General features: G+C 34.2%; 1 protein-coding gene across 1 annotated transcript in view; it reads right to left on the reverse strand.

Moving 5' to 3' along the window:
• LOC126972390 (Y+L amino acid transporter 2) overlaps positions 1–18723 on the reverse strand; it is a 62670-nt gene that overhangs the window by 39804 nt on the left and 4143 nt on the right. The window contains exon 2 of the mRNA XM_050819102.1: positions 9284–9521. Coding sequence (XP_050675059.1) covers positions 9284–9521 — 238 coding nt within the window. The remainder of the gene's footprint in view (positions 1–9283; positions 9522–18723) is intronic.

The raw sequence follows: 18723 nt of genomic DNA on the forward strand, positions 1-18723 counted from the left end.
TGACGGCTCTCTCTCGGCAAGTCCTCAGTACTCACAAAATAAATTTCTCAACGCGCTTAAAAAATTTTCACATCCATTATCGCATATTTGTATTAATAATTGTTATAGCTTTAATTTCCATAGAGTTAGTAACAACGAGTAATATTTAAATATCAACAAAATAATTATAATGTTAGCAATTGATAATGATATCAGAAATACGAGCTTATCAACACGCCAATGATTGAAATGGGTCGAATGTGGTCAACATGTTATTTATCTCACGTGGAAGAGATTCGTTAAAAATGTACGTTCTAAGACTGATTTCTATTTTCAATTATAATCTTAAAACGGTGATACAGAGTTTTGCATTGTCTCTGGTTGCATAGTTATGTTCTGTATGTTCATAAGCACATTAACGAATTTGCTATAAACTTTAGGAACCAACATTGCTAAGCCTACTCTTGGTTATGTCGAGTTAGTAAGGCACAGCACGCACTGCGATTAAAGGCGAGCGGCTTAGAAATAGCTGAAAACGCAAAACAGCATACAACCTCGCACTGCGGTTGGCGTTTTGCTTAATTTTATTCCAGTATCACCATGGATTTCTGGCGGGCAGCATGTGTTGCGGCTTTGGTTTTCAAAATAGAAAAAAGAAAACGAAAACAGCGCCGCCATGGGTACCTACTGGGTACACCCATTAATAGATCAAAGATATTTGAAAGGATATTTTTGCAAAATGTACAACGACGTGCGGCAGCATCCCGATAATTTTATTAATTACTAAAGAATGTCCATTGGTACTTTTGACAAATTATTATAATCTGTGGGCCAGTATCTACGATATTAAGACACTGCATTTGGTAAGGCAATATCACCTAAAGATCTATCCTCTGCGCTCGCCCAGTCGAGACTGAATAGAAAACCGAATGCGGTTAACCGCCGTGCGTGCGCCACCATACTAATAATATGGGGCACAAAAAAAACGTGCTTTTACAAACTGCGATCAAATGTAGCAAGTTGCGTTTTTAAAATCAGTCACTGAAAAAAGTCGCAAATGCGTGCGCTTGTATAGAAAGCTATGTGTTATATTTTTTTGCGTTTTCAGACTTACGTTTAAAATCAAGCGTTTAATCGCAGTGCGTGCTAAGCCTAAGTCTTTAGGACAACGTAAGAATATATACACAACTAATGTGTTACCAAATTCAAAAGGATTGTTTTTGTGGTATCTTATGACTTCCTTAAGGATACCACAGACTGAGATTGGAGCGAACACCGTCAAGCTTTAATAATAAACTTTATCGTACAACTTTACAAAATTTAATAAAAAAGCCCGCTGAGTTTCTTGCAGCCGTTTTTCTCAGGTCAATTCAAAAATATTTGAATTTAAACTTATAATAAATGTGAAATTGCCTTTTTAGCGTACTGGATACTTTGGATTGAAATAAAGCTTTTGGTGCGAGGTTTCAGAGTGAAGCTAATTTCAAAAGACAACTAGAATGTTTGAGATTACATTGAAAAGTATGTATTTAGTGTGTATTTATAGGGACAGCTCACAATATGATAGCTGTGTCTGGAGAGGATACGGGAATGAACGCACCACGGATTTTTCATTTAATCGCTTCTATAGAAAATATCCACACTTGAAGAATGAATCCGAAGAAAACCATCCACTAAGATAAATAATAATGTATTGAACGCAGTAATAGAAGCCAATTTGTCAAACTGAAATAAAGTTTAAACTAAGCGCTTTTGAATCGTCACTATATCTACCATATGTTCGGTAAAAGTAGAGCTCGTGAGAAGAACATACAAGAAACTCAATGGCCACTCTTTACAATCCCATAGAGTATTTTACAATTGCTGTAATATACATAACAAATTAGTTTGTAAAGTGCTGCATCCAATATATGAATCGTGTTTAAATAATATCAAATATTTGATACAGTGTAATAAAGACTAAACTGTATAAATATATATTATCGTATATTGGATGCATCAACCTTTAGAGCTTGAAATTCATTGTTTATGTAAGGATGCTTCGTGAACATGATGGTCGTGATTACTGTCATATTAGTAATCGCATCCAATAAATAAAATGATAGTTTACTATAACAGGTCGACTTGGCACTACAAGCAGCACCCGTTCACAATTTAACAACCATCGTTCCCTTCGCATATCGACCCGGCACACGAAACTGCCGCATGCATTAATTTGCATTTAAAAATCAAGCATGCGGCATGGTTTGCATCCTGAGCACTCTAGTCTGAAAGAATCCAGTATCTAGAGACAGGAACTTAATGCTTTCTGCTTATTTCCCGAAGTATGAAGCGTCTATATTGAGTTGGTCGGTACACCAGTGGGAGGCTCCTTTGCACAGGATTCCGGCTAGATTATGGGTACCACAACGGCGCCTATTTCTACCGTTAAGCAGTAATGTGTAAGAATTATTGTGTTTCGGTATAACCCTCATCTCAAGTCAATTTCCTAATATGAAAATACTGAAGAAGAGCAGGTTATGAACTGTAAAGTAGATCCTATAGATGAAGCCACAACCAGAAAGTTGAACAAAGCGTACAAGATTTTATAAACGATACGTAACTCGAACGGTTGGCTCAGTGGAAGAGCGCTCGCATGCAACGGATGTCACGGGTTCGAGTCCCGCATCATTCATAAATTTTGTTTTTAAGTTTAATTTGAGGAATTCCCTTCGGCGAGTAGAGGTCAGCTAAGAACGGATTTTTCGAAATTCCACCCGCAATATTTGAAGTTATAATGCTTTAAGGCGAGTTATGAAAAAATTATGATTTTTTTTGGTTTATTTGTCCATTATTAGGACAGGCAAAAGGTTCAAGCCCATACAGCCGTATTCATTATTTAATAAAATAATTGTCAAAGCCATATATTGAATAAGTCATTTTAATGATTTTTGCTTCGTTAGGCTAAATAAGTATAACTTCTTGCGTGCATGCATAAGTACACACACATTTTTTTTTATTATAAACAGAACAACGTCTGCCAGGTCAGCTAGTTATTTTATATAGACTGAATATTAATATGTTGAATACATTAATTAAATTGCAATATTAGTATACACGGAAAATGTTAGAGAGCAGCAGCTAGTCTTGCACAAATTGAAAAGCCTCTAAAGAGGATTATTCCAAGAAGGATATTTATTGCGGACACGAACAATTACGTTTTAACAAGACGCCTGGGGAAATTCTCTTTCTTTCATAATGAATTCTGCCATCACAAGCAATAGCACTTTACAAAATGAGACAGCCTGCCAGTCAGCTTAAGATATTAATAAAATATAATAAAAGTTGTTTATGTAATTATGATCGTATTTCTAATAAATTACCCAGTAGCATTAAAATTTTAAATTCTTAATCATTTTTAAGAATAAAATTATATATATTACATATATTCACCAGTGGGAGGCTCCTTTGCAGAGGATGCCGGCTAGTTTATGGGTACCACAACGGCGCCTATTTCTACCGTGAAGCAGTAATGTGTAAACATTACTGTGTTTCGGTCTGAAGGGTTAACTCGACCGGTTATCTCAGTTGGCAAAGCACTGGCACGGGACGCCAGATGTCGTGGGTTCGAGTCCCGCATCGTTCATAAAATTTTGTTTTCGAAATTTTATTTATGTATTAATCCTAGAAGTGAGGTTTATCACTTCAAAAACATAACAAATTCTTTAGATTTACAAGAGCGACATCTCAAGTAAATTTTTTAATATGCAAATATTGGGGTTGAGCAGGTTATCAACGGTAAACAAGATTTTGACGATACGCCAGAGGTAGTGGGTTCGAGTCCCACATCGATCATAAAAAAAAAATTCAAATTTTATTTGTGTGAGAAATTCGAATGTTAGTTGTACCACAGAGTAGGAATGATACTTACGTATTAAGTTGTACTAAGTTAAATATTTGCATGCTAGATATAGGTATAGTGCCAGAAAAGACATGTATAGTGCTAGCAAAAGATGTAAGCTGATTATTGTATTATAACACCATTGTATACCATGCTTTATGCAAATATTATTTTTATACTAATATTGGCACATTACTATTCCATTTTTAATTCTAAATACATTCCTGTACAAATAATAAGATAGGAAAATCCGGTAAGTCGGTAAAATTAAAGAAAATAAAACAATAAAGTAAATAAAAAGCTAATTTAATATTTGTATGAATATCTCTACATATATCTGTAATAAATTAAAATTAACCACATTTGTGACTTCTACGCCGTCTCAAGGTGGTTGACGGTTTTTAAGTGGTAGGGGATGCCCTTGCGGGGTACTATGGTGTGGATGCCTGGAGTTAAATAAATGTAATGTAAACTGCAGGTGTCCCGAGTAAGAATGCTTAGGGAGGGATTCCCTGACTCTCCCCTCTGGAGTAAAATTTCATAAAGGACCGCTGACTTATTGTGGTGGAGCGATAAGGCTGGAATGACCCGGTTCTTGATACTAACCGATGCGAAACAAAACTATTTTCCGCCGCTGGTTGTGTGCGAGGGTGGTACTAAGCCAGTTGAGTCTAGCCCGATCTTACTGTCGTCATATGACGCCAGAGTGGCTGGCACTCCTACATCAAAAAGCGCTAACTCACCTTGCTTCTGGGACTTTTCTTTTTACGCCCTGGGGAAGCACTACGAAATAAATATTTATTTTAATTCATTTGTAATTCCATAAAATGGCTCTGATAAACCTTTCTTCTACACAAATTACCATTCTCCACTTTATTTTTAATATATTAGAAGGACAAACGTCCGTACGGGTTTACCCTATGGTAAGTGATCACCGCCGCCTATCCTATCTTGCAATATCAAAGGAATCACACATCACATTCCAGGTTGATGGGCACGCTTGTACGTCCCATGTCACATCGGCCTGGAAACACTCATTCAGGTTTTACTTGGAAAAAGATCCCATGAAGAAAAATTTTTGAATTAATGTAATGAGTTTTCTTGTGTTAATTTCGCTATTATTTGTTTTTAACCAATTCAAGGAGACAGATTTAAAGATAAATCATAGCGAACTAACGCTCAAGAAAACTTACAATATTTGGGTAGGTCGAAAACCACAGCATGAAGGAACGCCACAATTTCAGACGGTGAGGATATAGTTCTAGTTTATAATGTGTGGTGTAATATTGGAATTCCAGCACAGGAATCAAGTCGCTGTCTACATTAATTTACTGTTTTCCATAATAATTTGCTTAGCAATATAATTATGTAACAAGGAATTGACTATCGTGAGAAACCGGGTTATGCAAAAAATCAAGAAATTAATTGATATTAGTAGGTCAAGGTTGTTTGCGAAGTATATTGTTAATGAAGACCTTGATCGAACGCTTTCACTGTCAACTTAACACGAATAGAATTACTATCTATTTATGCAAATATATAGACGCAATAATGTTTAAGATTTAGTTTATTACGCTATATTCTTTGACATTTTCAGTATTGTATCTTACTATTATTAATGTAAACAAAATATACATTTGAGATAGGTGATAAGCATTTAGAAATATTAGTGTTGATTTAAAATGGCTTGCTCTTTCCTCTACTGTTTCTGGAAATATATAACTTATTTTCACTCATTTTTAGCCATTAGAACTTTAAACCTTGCGGACAAGAAATATTACATTTTAACAAGATGCCTGGGGGAATTCTCTTTCTTTCATAATGAATTCTGCTTCCACAAGCAATAGCACTATACTAAATGAGACAGTATAATGAGAGATTTTTTATATTACAATGTGTACCGTCCCCGATGAAACATCAGCGAGTTTTTTCTGCATTGACTGCACATTAATACACGTGATTATTTCTATATCACTCAGTTTACCTTCATTATTTCCCGCAGATCAACAAGTACCCTTTGACATACATGTGAAATTTCGCAATTTAAATCTATAGTGCGTTTGCCATACTGCGATAAAAGATTTTTTATTTATTTATTGGGACAACTAACAAATTACACTCTGGATATGGATAGGAGTTAATTCACTTACAAGCTACCACAGCATTCATAATTTTCTCCTCACTAAACGTTTTGTCTTCCAGATCCAGCAAAGATTGATTCAATTTACTCTCACGTAATCCATTGATGGGGTAGCTGTCATCGTTCAGCTGTATCTGTATGTATATCTAAGAAAATGATTTTTAGCGACATCTGAAAGCTCCCAAATAACAACAAAAAATTGCCACAATCGAACTCTCAGTGACGCGTGATTTTGATTAAACTTTTGATTAATCGCAAGGTTAACGTCTGTTGTAATCACAACATAATGATATTATACTCTAAGGTAACCGCAACGAGTTTAGTAGTCCATGTCGCTTCCTGTCACATGAAGCTACACTTACTACAATAACGTCCATCAAACATATTATACCCGTAGCAGCTGGCCGTGAGTAAGTATTCGTAAATATTTGAAGTTGAAGTTGTTTGGATCCAATTCATGAACTTTTCTGTATGTGTTCCTTGAAAATGTGGAGTTCTCCATCGCAAGCTTTTCCACGTCTTCTATGGGTGAATGTATCTTATTACTTGTAAGTGATATAAAATAACGACATTTCATCATATATTAAGATTTTTGAGAAAGTACCTATTTCTTAATATCACAAAACATTGAAAATAATTTTTTTATCTATATTTTATAAATGACATTTCAAAGTTATTTATGCAGTTGGCGATAACTGGACCGAAATTGCAAACTATTTTGGTTTTCCATTGATTTATAAATGTATTTATTTAAAACAAAATAATTTCAACATTAATATAGTCACTATTAGATGTTGTTAAGTTAGCTAATTACGTAATAAAATAAGACAGAAGGACCGTAGGGACTTAATAAATAGACTGACTTGGTATTTCATGGATCTCACAACTTTTACGGTAGAAGAACTGAGTTGCGAGACTTGGTTTTTTTTATTGGCACACGAATTTCCCAGTAAGTACTGTAAGCGCGCACGCGGGACTCGACATAGATATTATTAACTAAATTAGGACGAGCCGTTCACTTTCAGGACGGAGCCTCCAGTTCGACCTCGCACGCCACGTAAGAATGTGTTTTCAGATTTCGAACGGTCTGCTGCTACAAGAGTGTGTGGGTCGTGGTGATCACATACCATCAGTTGACCCTTATATTTATTAGTTGGTTCTCCTGTTCCAAAAAAATATATAAAAAATATGTTTATAATTTTGTGGATGGATCTTGATCCCAGTACAGTAGACATTATGTCTACTGTGCTAGTAACTTCGACAACCGACAACCACAAAAATTTCAAAAATATTTTTTACATTCTTTTACTTATATATCCGACTAGCTGACCCGACAGACGTTGTTCTGTGTATAATAAATAAAATAATGTTTTTACATGAGTTTGTCAATAATATATCATAACATCAAAAATTATTACTATTATTAAAATATGCACCGTGCTGTGGTAATAAAATTGTTTCACAGCAGAACTGTCAAACCGTGCGTCAATAAATTCTCTCATAGAAATTATGTATCAAAGGAAAAAGAAATTTGTTGTTTTTATTTAATTTAGCAGCATTTTCCTATTTATTCACCTTTTAAACCTTCTCTGGACTTCTACAAATAATTCAAGACCTAAATTTGCCAAATCGGTCCAGCCGTTCTCGAGTTTTAGCGAGACTAACGAACAGCAATTCATTTATATATATATATATATATATATATATATAAATGAATTGCTGTTCGTTAGTCTAATATATATATATATATATATATATATATATATATATATATATATATATATATATATATATAGATAATTATTTTGCACAATTCTGATATCGTATGATTTTATTACATATTATTATATATGTACTTCAAGTTAAGTTAAGTTTAATTTGTAATCTTTTTAGCGGAATGATAGCCATTGTGATATTTCGTAGTCAGGTCATGTAAACAAACAAGTGTCAACTATAGTGTTTAAATTCTCTTTGGTCAACTAATCAACGTCTATCGGTTTAGGTTGTTATTTTTTTTTTCTTTATCTTATTAATTTTATATATTTAATCTGATTAACTATATTTACAATAAGTGAATACTTTTTTAGGCGCGCTGAACATTATTTTATCGGTGGTTAAGTCAGCTCTAGTTAACTTAGGAAACGCAACAACAATATAGAGCAAAAATTATACACACTTATTTTAATTATAAAACATTGTAGAAAATGGTATTTTTTAAGTTAATAAAACAAAAAAGAAGGAATTTCTTAACTTCGCTTTGATGAAGGTTTCACTTCCGTCGTAAGTCGTTTTCAACCGACTTCAAAAAAGGAAGAGGTTCTCAATTCGTCGGTTTTTTTTTATGTTTCTTAACTCAAAACTTTCGACTGGGTGAACGGATTTTGATAATTCTTTCTTATTTGAAAGCTGGTGCTTCTCGAGTGGTCCAATTGTAATTTGGTCCAGATCTGACAGTGGAATCTATGAGAAAACCATGAAAGTCTTAAATTTTGCTATACATACGTATAGCAAAGTGGATGATAATTTTACGAATAACTCAATATCGCGCCAACCGATTTCGATGATTCTTTTTTTCTTTCCAATGAAAGGATATACTTCAAAGATAGTTTGGTAAGAGTTTGGTTTGGTTCTCATTACGGAATCCATGACAAAGTAACGGAACACTGTCTGTAATCAAATTGCAAAGTACGTTCATTGCTGTATTGGAAAATTTAGTATATTTACACATATTTAGACAAATTGTTAGTTAGTGTACTTCAAATTCACTAAACATCATAAAATAAAAAAAATATCAAAAAAACTGTGCACAATAAAATATAAAAATAAATGCGTATTTTTATACAATCTAATTAATTAATATTATTCTAGTTACAATTATTGTAATTTTTGAAGTCGGTGTCATGCAAGATAGGTTTGTTACTACATACATAGTTATAGGTGAGATGTGCTTGAGTCGTGAGGAGGCGAGAGGCGAGAGCGGGTTGCGGCGGAGGGACACCGATTCCAAAAATTACAATAATCGTAACTAGAATAAGATTAATAAATTAGGTTGTATAAAAATACATAATTATTTTTATACTCTTTAGTGCACATTATACTTATTGTTTTGGAATAGTGTTTTTGAAGGCGGTTGTTTTTTTGTTAATTTTTTTTTTAAGTCAGTGTAAGATAGTAGTTAGTGAACCGCTTTGTAGCAAAATCGCGCCCTGAATTAAAAGAGAATTATAAGAGAGACGAGAAAAAAAGAGATATCTTTAAGAAATAGAAATCAATTAAATACTCACCATACTAAAGACTCCTGAAGAAATCCACACTAATAAGCTGGCATTCACAGAGCCGGTGTACTTCAGCACGCCCGTGGGAGATACAAAGATGCCGCTGCCGATAATCGAACCCACTATCACCGTGATGCCGTTCAGCAGCGACATCTTGGCTTCCAGAGCACCACCACTCTTGGCATCTTCCTGGTCGTCCGACTTAAGCTCTTCAGTGTCGACATCTTCGGAAGTCCGCTTTGGTGTCCTGTAAACAAATTGCTATATAAATAAAACTGTAGATAGTTTTTTAAAGTCTTGCACTTCTAAATAGAAATAAAAATAGAAAATAGAAAAAAATAATGGCAGTTGTAGAAACTAATTGCCGACAGAAGTGAAAAGTTAGCATTAAAATGTGAAATTTTATAATAAATATAATAAATAAATAAATAGCTACAGATATACTGTATTTAGACGACCTGTATAGCCGAGAGGTTAGCGACCCTAGCTACTAAGCTAGAGGTCCCGGGTTCAACATTTCACCAATTATTTTTTGTCTAACTATAGGTATGTATTTATATTTATGTTTTGTGTTATTTGTTTTAATTACAATAATTAAATTAATCAATAATAATGAAAAATGGACGTGATTCTAGAAAAACGTTCCAAACCATATGGCAAAATTGAGTTAAGAACACAAAACTGGTCACGTTATTCATATTAACGGACTAGAGATGATGAATATAACTATCAACTAATAAATTTAACTAATATTTAAAATCAACCATTGTATTCAATAAAATATCATATCAACCATTTCAACCTATCAACGAATAAAGAAAAAATCATATTCTATAAATAAAATTAACAATTAACATTATTCAATAAAAATATCATATCAACTTTAATCAATTCAACCTGGGTTTCCGAATTAACTAAATTGAATGTTTTGAAATTTAACCTTTAATCTCTTAGTGTTAAGCAACATTTTCGTATGTTCATATAATATTATGTTACCGGACTGTAGTATACTTATTAATTATGTTAGCTTCGTTCTATTGTCGTCCTTACTGTAGTTCGATATTTATATTCGAAACAAAGTGAAATGATATTTTAAACAAATAACTATAGTGCGATTAGTAAGTGACTTGTTATTGTTAATTTTATTTTTCAAGTCGTTGTTTTATAAGGAAGGTAATCGTAAAGCAAGTGTATCTTATAAAGTGTTCATGTATGAAGAAAAAGTCATTTAATTTTATCTAATAACATTTATATGCTACAATATGATAAATTATTCAACTTCATTAACATTAATCAACTCATAACCAAATCTTGTAAGTAATATATATATATATATATATAAAAATGAATTAGTCTCGCTAAAACTCGAGAACGGCTTGACCGATTTGGCTAATTTTGGTCTTGAATTATTTGTGGAAGTCCAGAGAAGGTTTAAAAGGTGAATAAATAGGAAAATGCTGCTAAATTAAATTAAAACAAGATATTTGTTTTTCCTTTGATGTGTCCATACATAATTTCTATGAGAGAATTTATTGACGCACGGTTTGACAGTTATCAGAAACATTTTCATTACGACAGCAGGGTGCATATTTTACGAAGTAATTTTTGATGTTATGATATATTATTGACAAATTCATATAAAAACATTCTTTTATTTATTATATACAGAACAACGTCTGTCGGGTCAACTAGTTGACAAATAATAATGAGTAATATCTCAACCAATAAAATAGCGATATTTTTATCAGTTATGTTTTAACTAATATAAAATATTTAACATAAACCAATAACCAAATGTACTGACCAATAAAAATATCGATATATTTTTTATCAGGTAACTAACTATTAACTAACATATAATCCCACAAGTATGGAATACACTAATATTTATTATAGTTTAAAAACGAATTCCCTAAAATGTGATGTTTGTGGCTTGGAACGTTTTTCAGAAACTACGTCCAAATATGGATAACACTAAATTATTTTTCAATTTTTCATATAAATTTTGAGGTTATGTGAAAAATTGGAAACACAAAAGTTGTAGATCTTTTTACTACCTACAACTTTGCGATTTGACTTTTTACCATAGGACTTGCAGTTTTGCCGGAAATCAAGATAAACCGTTTTTTACCTTAAACCCCCCCTTAGACCCCTCGCCCGTAATTTATTTTTCATTTCATTTGTTATATTCTCTTCCGTTTCCAATGGGTTGGGTCCTATCATCCTACTATTATTTTTTTCACATTTATCATTTTCAAAGGCTTCAGCAATTATGTAGTAGCCTTCCATGAAGACGACGGTGGCTTGAATAATTATTCTCAGGGACTGATTCTCCGACGGTGTTTGAGTTGGTGCTGTCGTATATTCTGTTCAAGGGAGGGGGTGGAAGATGAATGCCGTCTCACAATCACCAACTTTGATCTATGTATGAAACATAGCAGTTCATGGTCTCCACTTCTCGCCGATTTTCAATACGAGTGTGGTACTAATCCGCTAGGGCCTGCTCGCTCGTGTTGACGTCATAACATTGCAGTATGAAGCTCTCAGATTAAAGAGCACTTACGACCATTTTCATATAGAAAATAATATCATTATAATTATAAAATTATATATATATATATATATATTTAAACAGAATCCTAAATTGGCGAACCGAGCTTGGTATATTTATCTATTTCCCACTTTTGGCATTTCATTGATCCATCTATGGAACGCTACGTCAAACTAGTCTGTTTAAATTATCAAACTGAGATTGTAATATTGAATAGCGAATTCAGTTTTGATGGACGGATCGAGGACAAAACCTGGATCCCAAATAATCTGAAATCTGAAATATTTATAGCGGCCGTTAGTCTTTATTACAATATCCATGAGCCCCGGATGTCCGTATCTTTTTACTGCAGGTGCCAAAACATAAAAAATCTGGATGTCAACATTTGTGCGAGATTTTTAGTACCGGCTTCACTTAAATAGGTAAACTATTCCAATCTCTGGTAAAAACCTTAAACTAGGTGAGGTATCAAACAAGGCTATTTCTGGAGTCCCGTCGGCTCTGGGGAACAAACCGCCAATTAAATTATGAAAGGGACGTGATCTGCAAGTGAAATAGACGATTTGGGCTATTACTATAGACAACATAATACTACAAGAGTAGACTGGCCACAGAATTCGAAGGGATTCTGATATAAATTGACAAGCCATATTGGCCATTCCATTTTTGTAATGGGATGACCTGGAGTGCAGTGAAACGTGAAGCTCAAGACCGTCCAGGATGATGGAGGTCTGTGGACACCCTATGCCCAAAGTACCCTAAGTCAAGTAAACCATCATGAAACATTCCTAGTCAATTTTAACAAATATACCCCAATACTTCATACCTTACGAACACATTATATGATAAAGAAATATCTGCTGGTGAGAACTGTCGAGTAAACAAATAGGAATAAGTACATAAGGAACTCATTCCCAGACTCCATTTACTCGGCTTAAAGAACTACATTCAAAGGGGCTATTGTGATCTGATTGGGGTCGCACAAGGACGAGTAGTCTACTTTTATACGTGATATTATTTTTACTCGTACGAGGGTACTTTCTTTATTAAAGCGACAAGAAGGGAAAATTATAACTCAAAGTTTATTTATTTTTAACCTCCTTCCTGCAAGGCGAATTTTAAAGTTAATGTAAAGTACATGAAAAATGAGGTTCAGGTTTCGCAAAATACTAAAATTCTACCCATTTTTGTTATATAATGCGTCTTAACGAATAGTTTAATAAAAATAATAATTTTGGAGATTATTGATAAGGTATAAATCTTTTCTTTGAAGTTTCGATTAGAAAAATGTTCTGGTAATTTTAGATTTTTTAGCGTTGTCCAATATTCTTAGAAAATAGAGAGGCAAACGGGCCAAGTTATGTACCTTTATTAACCTATTATTTCTGGACAGAAAAATATATTGAAGGTAGGTTGATTAGTATATTTTTATTAAAAAGAGCGCAAAAAAGGGAATGCTGGGAGAGTTTCTTGCGTCGCTTCTTCTCTCTCGGAGCGCCATTTGTTTCCGAAGCAGTAGTAGTATCTAGTATATTAGAAATTACATCAAAAAGAATTGTTAAGGAATCAATTTTGAGAAAATAAATGCCTTTTATGCCTTTTTATGCCTTTAAGGCATTTAGAAAGGGTCAGAATTAAGGGTCATCACCGAAACGCTTGACCGATTCTCATGAAATTTTTTGAGCATATTGAATAGGTCTGAGAATCGGCCAACATCTATTTTTCATCCCCCTAAATGTTAAGGGTTGTCCACACGATTTCTTTTTTGACATTTTTTTTTAAATTTGTTTGATTATGAGTCAGCCTTAAAAATACATACAACTTTAAATTTTCACCCATCTACGATCAACAGTTACTTTTGTATCGCGATTTTAATATCGGCAATACAACGTTTGTGGGTCAGCCAGTTTTATATAAATATGTATATCTATTTCTATTACCACTTGGCGAAAGACGTGTAGCTGTAGATACTTGAAACTGAAGGCGACTATTCGAAGCATTCTAAAAGCCAAGAGTCAAGACCCTCGAGGTCTGTCTTTAACATTTGGTCAAACCGCAAGTGTGTTACTAAACCGCTTTTGCCAGACATCGGGGTGTCGTAAAAGCTGGTAAAGAAGGACATCCCAACCCACTTTGCGTTAATGACCCAGATATTCACGGGCCATGCCAGCTTCCCGGCGTTTCTCTCCCGGTTCGGCCTGAACAAGCGAATCCGTACAGAAAGTTGCTATTTGCTAATAAATTCTGGAGAATGCGTTGCCGCAGAACTGCAGCGATTTGAAGAGGAAAATATAATATTTTCTTCTTTAAATAGATAGACCATAAGGCTAAATAAATTATTGTTCTATCTATCTATACGTATAAGTAATCATATTTTAATAACGTTAAAACCGTAGGTACATTGAGTAGTTTTTAAAGAATACTCGCTGTGTGTTCTGCAAATAATACCGAAACCAAAAAAAATACTTCATAGAATTTCTTTTTATTTGCACAACTACTAACTGCCAAACAGATCTAATTCAACTTTTGCATGAATATTAACAAGAGGTTGAGAAAATATAATAGATTATACATATACCACGGTAGATGAAGGCATAGTATTTTTCCTGCTTTATAGCTTCGACGACGCGAGCAGCAGTTGATACAAGCCTTGATTGCATGATGTGCCTTTGCTAACCTTGTAATATAGTCTAATCTTTCAACTACCTAATTTAGGCCACGGATTAGCAAAAAAAGGAAGGACTCCGCGCCGTGATATTAGCAAGCGAAGCACCTTTATGCTATTGTGTGCGCGGTTACGGGGTATACCAGTTACACAATTTTTTCTCCCTTAAATAATCAAATTATATCGACAAATACTTTTATGTTATTTTTTTACACTTTTTCACAACGCACGACGGCACTTTTAAAATATTTTATTGCGACGCAAACTGATCTGTCACAGACAATGACAATTCTCATAATGGCCGCCTATCGGCCTGTAGTTGTGAAAGTGTGCCGTGGGGCTATGTATTTACACGTTAATCTGCTTGTTTTGGTGCTACACTGTTATGTAAGGTGATACGGAGTCCTTATTTTTTACTAGTCCGTGCTTTAGGCTAGTTTTAAGATTTAAATGTGTAGTGAATCTATACACTACCAATACTAAGAGCAAAATACTTCAAATACTTAGGATCACTGTTCCCATATGATGGATCAATTGAAGTGGACGTAACTCGTAGGACAACGGCAGGGTGTAATAAGCAACGCGACGTAGGTACCTTGTCTGGAGTCATGTGTGACATTAAAATGCCAATAAGAACTAAGGGCAAAGTTTGTAGGCCTGCACTACTTTACGGTAGCGAAGCCTGGGCATCAAAAAGCTCCACATAACAGAAATGCGTTTGCTACGATGGGCAGTAGGAGTCACACTCAAAGGAAAGGTTCGGAATGAGTACATTAGGGAGAGCTTCAAAGTTGCAAAGATAACGGACAAACTGAGCGAGTCCGGGATGAGGTCGGTCGAATAATGCGTAGAGCCGAGGATGGCTACTATAAAGAGGGGAAGAGGATGACCACCTAGTTGACGAATGTCCAGAGGGCATGAAGGTATTGGGTCTGAAGTAAGAAAACATGATTGGAAAAGCTGACCCCTTATTGCGGGACATTGCGAGATCATAGAAAAAGAAAGAGAATCTATACAAACAACATGATCGTGAATGTAATGGTAGTAGCGAAATAAAACTGCAAAAAAAAATTATCAAACATAGAATAGAAATAATTAGAATTAGTACGTACTTAGCTTTAAGTCAGTCTTTTAGAATTCCGATTTGCAAAGTAAGCCAGAGAAAAAACGGTCGCACGAAAACGTTTCTTGTGAACGCTGCCTTAACTATGAGAGATATGTTTTTGTGTATATGAAGGTTTGTGGCATCATTGAAACATCAACATATTAGTTGGATACTCTAGAAAATATGGACGCAGTCGCGGCCAAGAACTAGTGATAAACAGTTTGTTATATTACACAAATATAAATATGTAAATATTGGGGTTGTGCAGGTTATCAACTATAAAGTAGATCCTGTAAATGGAGCCACAACCTGAGAGTTGAACAAAGCATACAAGGTTTTTCAACGATACGTCACTGGAACAATTGGCTCAGTTGGAAGAGCGCTCGCAAGGAACGCGAGAGGTCGAGGGTTAGAGTCTGAGAGTATTTGTGTAACTATATAGTGATAAAATAAATAAATTGTCTCTACAGTCTCATCAAAATTCATAAGAAAAAAAACAACTTCTAAGTCCAAACACTATCCATATTTGAATTAATTTAATTCAATTACAAGCTTACTTAAATATAAATCCTTTTTTTTTGTGTTTTGCGTGATTTCTATTATTACTTCTTAAAACCGTTTCGTGATCTTTGCAGAATCACGTTTCCAAGGACTCATCTGAGATATTTGCATGCACAATCACTAGTTATCAGTTGACATCCGACCTCGCCAGAGATAGCATTCGATTCCGCAACGTTCCGAGTTCGCTGCACTTTTACAGGTTTGAGGCCGATATTGTTAGCCATTGGTGAATAAGACTTATTTCGAGTAAGATTTAAATTCAAATTTAAATATTTTTCTTCAATATAGTATATAATAATATCACTTGTTGAAAGTAAAGATCTACCACCCTTTCGAAAAAGTATGCATCTGACCTGAGAAGAACGGGCGCAATAAACTCAGCGGGCTTTATTTTTTTATAAAAATATGGTTCCAATATAAAATCGTACAATAATCGTTATTAATTAATAGCCCGAGGGCGGTCGCTCCATTCCCAATCTGTGATATCGTTAAGAAAGTCATTTATATTATAGTAACCTTTACCACACAAACGTTTTTTAACAATTCTTTTGAATTTCGTGAAACATTTTTTGTTTTGAACATTATCTGGGATCTTGTTGTAAAAGCATACACATCGCCCCACAAAAGACTGACTAACAGCCGAGTAGTAGGAATTATAAGTTTATGTTTGTTCCTGGTGTTACAGAACAGATTGAAGATGCTGCCCATTGCCTCAATTGATTATACCTATTACAGCCATGCTCCGCAATGCGTCCTTTCTGTTTGTCTGTCAGTGGCTGATGGTACAGTCGGTGCGGAAAGAGAACCGTCATAACATTTGGTTGCGTAACTTTGTTGAATACCCGCATTTGTTATGTTGACAACACTATGGTGCGACTGTACAAGTAACATCTTGATTCTTTAAAACTATGTTAGTATGTAAGGTTTTTTTATGACAATAAGGGACGAGGCGAGCAGGAAATTCAATTACAATGCAGTGCCGCTTAGGATTCTTGTAAAAACCAAATATTCTGAGCGGCATAACAATTGCGCTCGTCACCTTGAAACAAGATGTTAAGTCCCTATTCCCTATTATTTTTATGCCCCCGGGAAGTATTAAGGAAGGGTTGTTATCGCCCGTCTTAGTAATTATTTTAAGGAATAAGCCATAAAGAAATTAAAATGCTCAATAGAAATCAGTTTATAGCATGGTGGTTATACAATAAATAATTAAAACAAGATGGAGAACCTAATTTATACTACTTTTTTTTAAGTGCATACAAGATTCGATTCTTATCAGATCTTTATCTTTCACAGCATGTATCGGCATACTTGGTGTCTATATAGCGACATTCAGTTCCGTGGTCACTTAGAAAAGAAGGCTAAATTGGCCTTTAATAAGCTTGGTGTACTCAGTATCTAAGGTGAGACAGTCCTTCCCTTCAAACCACAGCCTACATCTATGTAAGACACAAATTCGACCTCACAACGAGTAGGTACTACTCAAAGCACTTAAAATAATTAAAGTAAACAAAATTAACTGATAAAAAAAGACAATTCTTTTTTTTTCTAGCAAAACACTAATACAATAAATACATAAATATGTTATAAAACTTATTTAGATTATAACTTCACTTATTGATAGTCGATTATTCCCATTCGATATCACATACCATTATTTTTCTTAAACGTCTAATAGTAAGATGAAAAATATCTAATGTCAAGTACTTTTTGTTGAAACTCTGGGTACTTCTTCTCTGGGTACTCCAGAACCCACGTGTGCAAATCCAACCCACACTTACCCGTTTCGTTTATAAATAAATAAACACATTATATTGTTATTAATAATGACACACTTTTTACACAAAATATCTTGCCCCAAGTCAAGCATATACAGGATGTCCCAAAGTTATGGGACATAAAGGCAAAGTACCTTAAATATCGAAGATAGGCTATTTTACTGAAAGAAGACTTTATGTTAATTTTAAAAGTTAGTACTTATGCATTCAAAGATTTTCTAAAAATTACTTGCCTCGTCTGGGAATCGAACCGACTGAAATGTAAAAAAAAACACCCCTACTTTTATAATGCCAATCGAAAGAATGGCCAAAAACTTACTAACTTTTAAAAATAACATAAAGTCTTCTTTCAGTAAAATAGCCTATCTTTGATATTTAAGGTACTTTCCCTTCATGTCCCATAACTTTGGGACATCCTGTATAGCCTGTGTTATGGGTTACAAGACAACGATATATTTAATGCAATGTACTTACTTAAGCATACATAAATACATTTAAACTTCCATGACTCGGAAACAAACATCCATATTCATCATATAAATGCTTGCACCTACCGGGATTCGAACCCGGGACCTCTAGCTTAGTAGGTAGGATCGCTAACCACTCGGCTATACAGGTCTATCAATGATAAACAAGTCTCTACGGTTTTATAATAATAACACCTAGCATCTAGGTATGAACTTTTTTAATTTAGCATTTTTTACAGGATTAGGTAAAGTAGGTCACAATGATGGTAATATATAGTAATACTAAGTAATAAATCGACACGCTTCTTTCCATTAAAAATCA

This window comes from Leptidea sinapis, chromosome 26 (assembly GCF_905404315.1).
Source record: "Leptidea sinapis chromosome 26, ilLepSina1.1, whole genome shotgun sequence".
In the NCBI taxonomy this organism is placed as follows: domain Eukaryota; kingdom Metazoa; phylum Arthropoda; class Insecta; order Lepidoptera; family Pieridae; genus Leptidea; species Leptidea sinapis.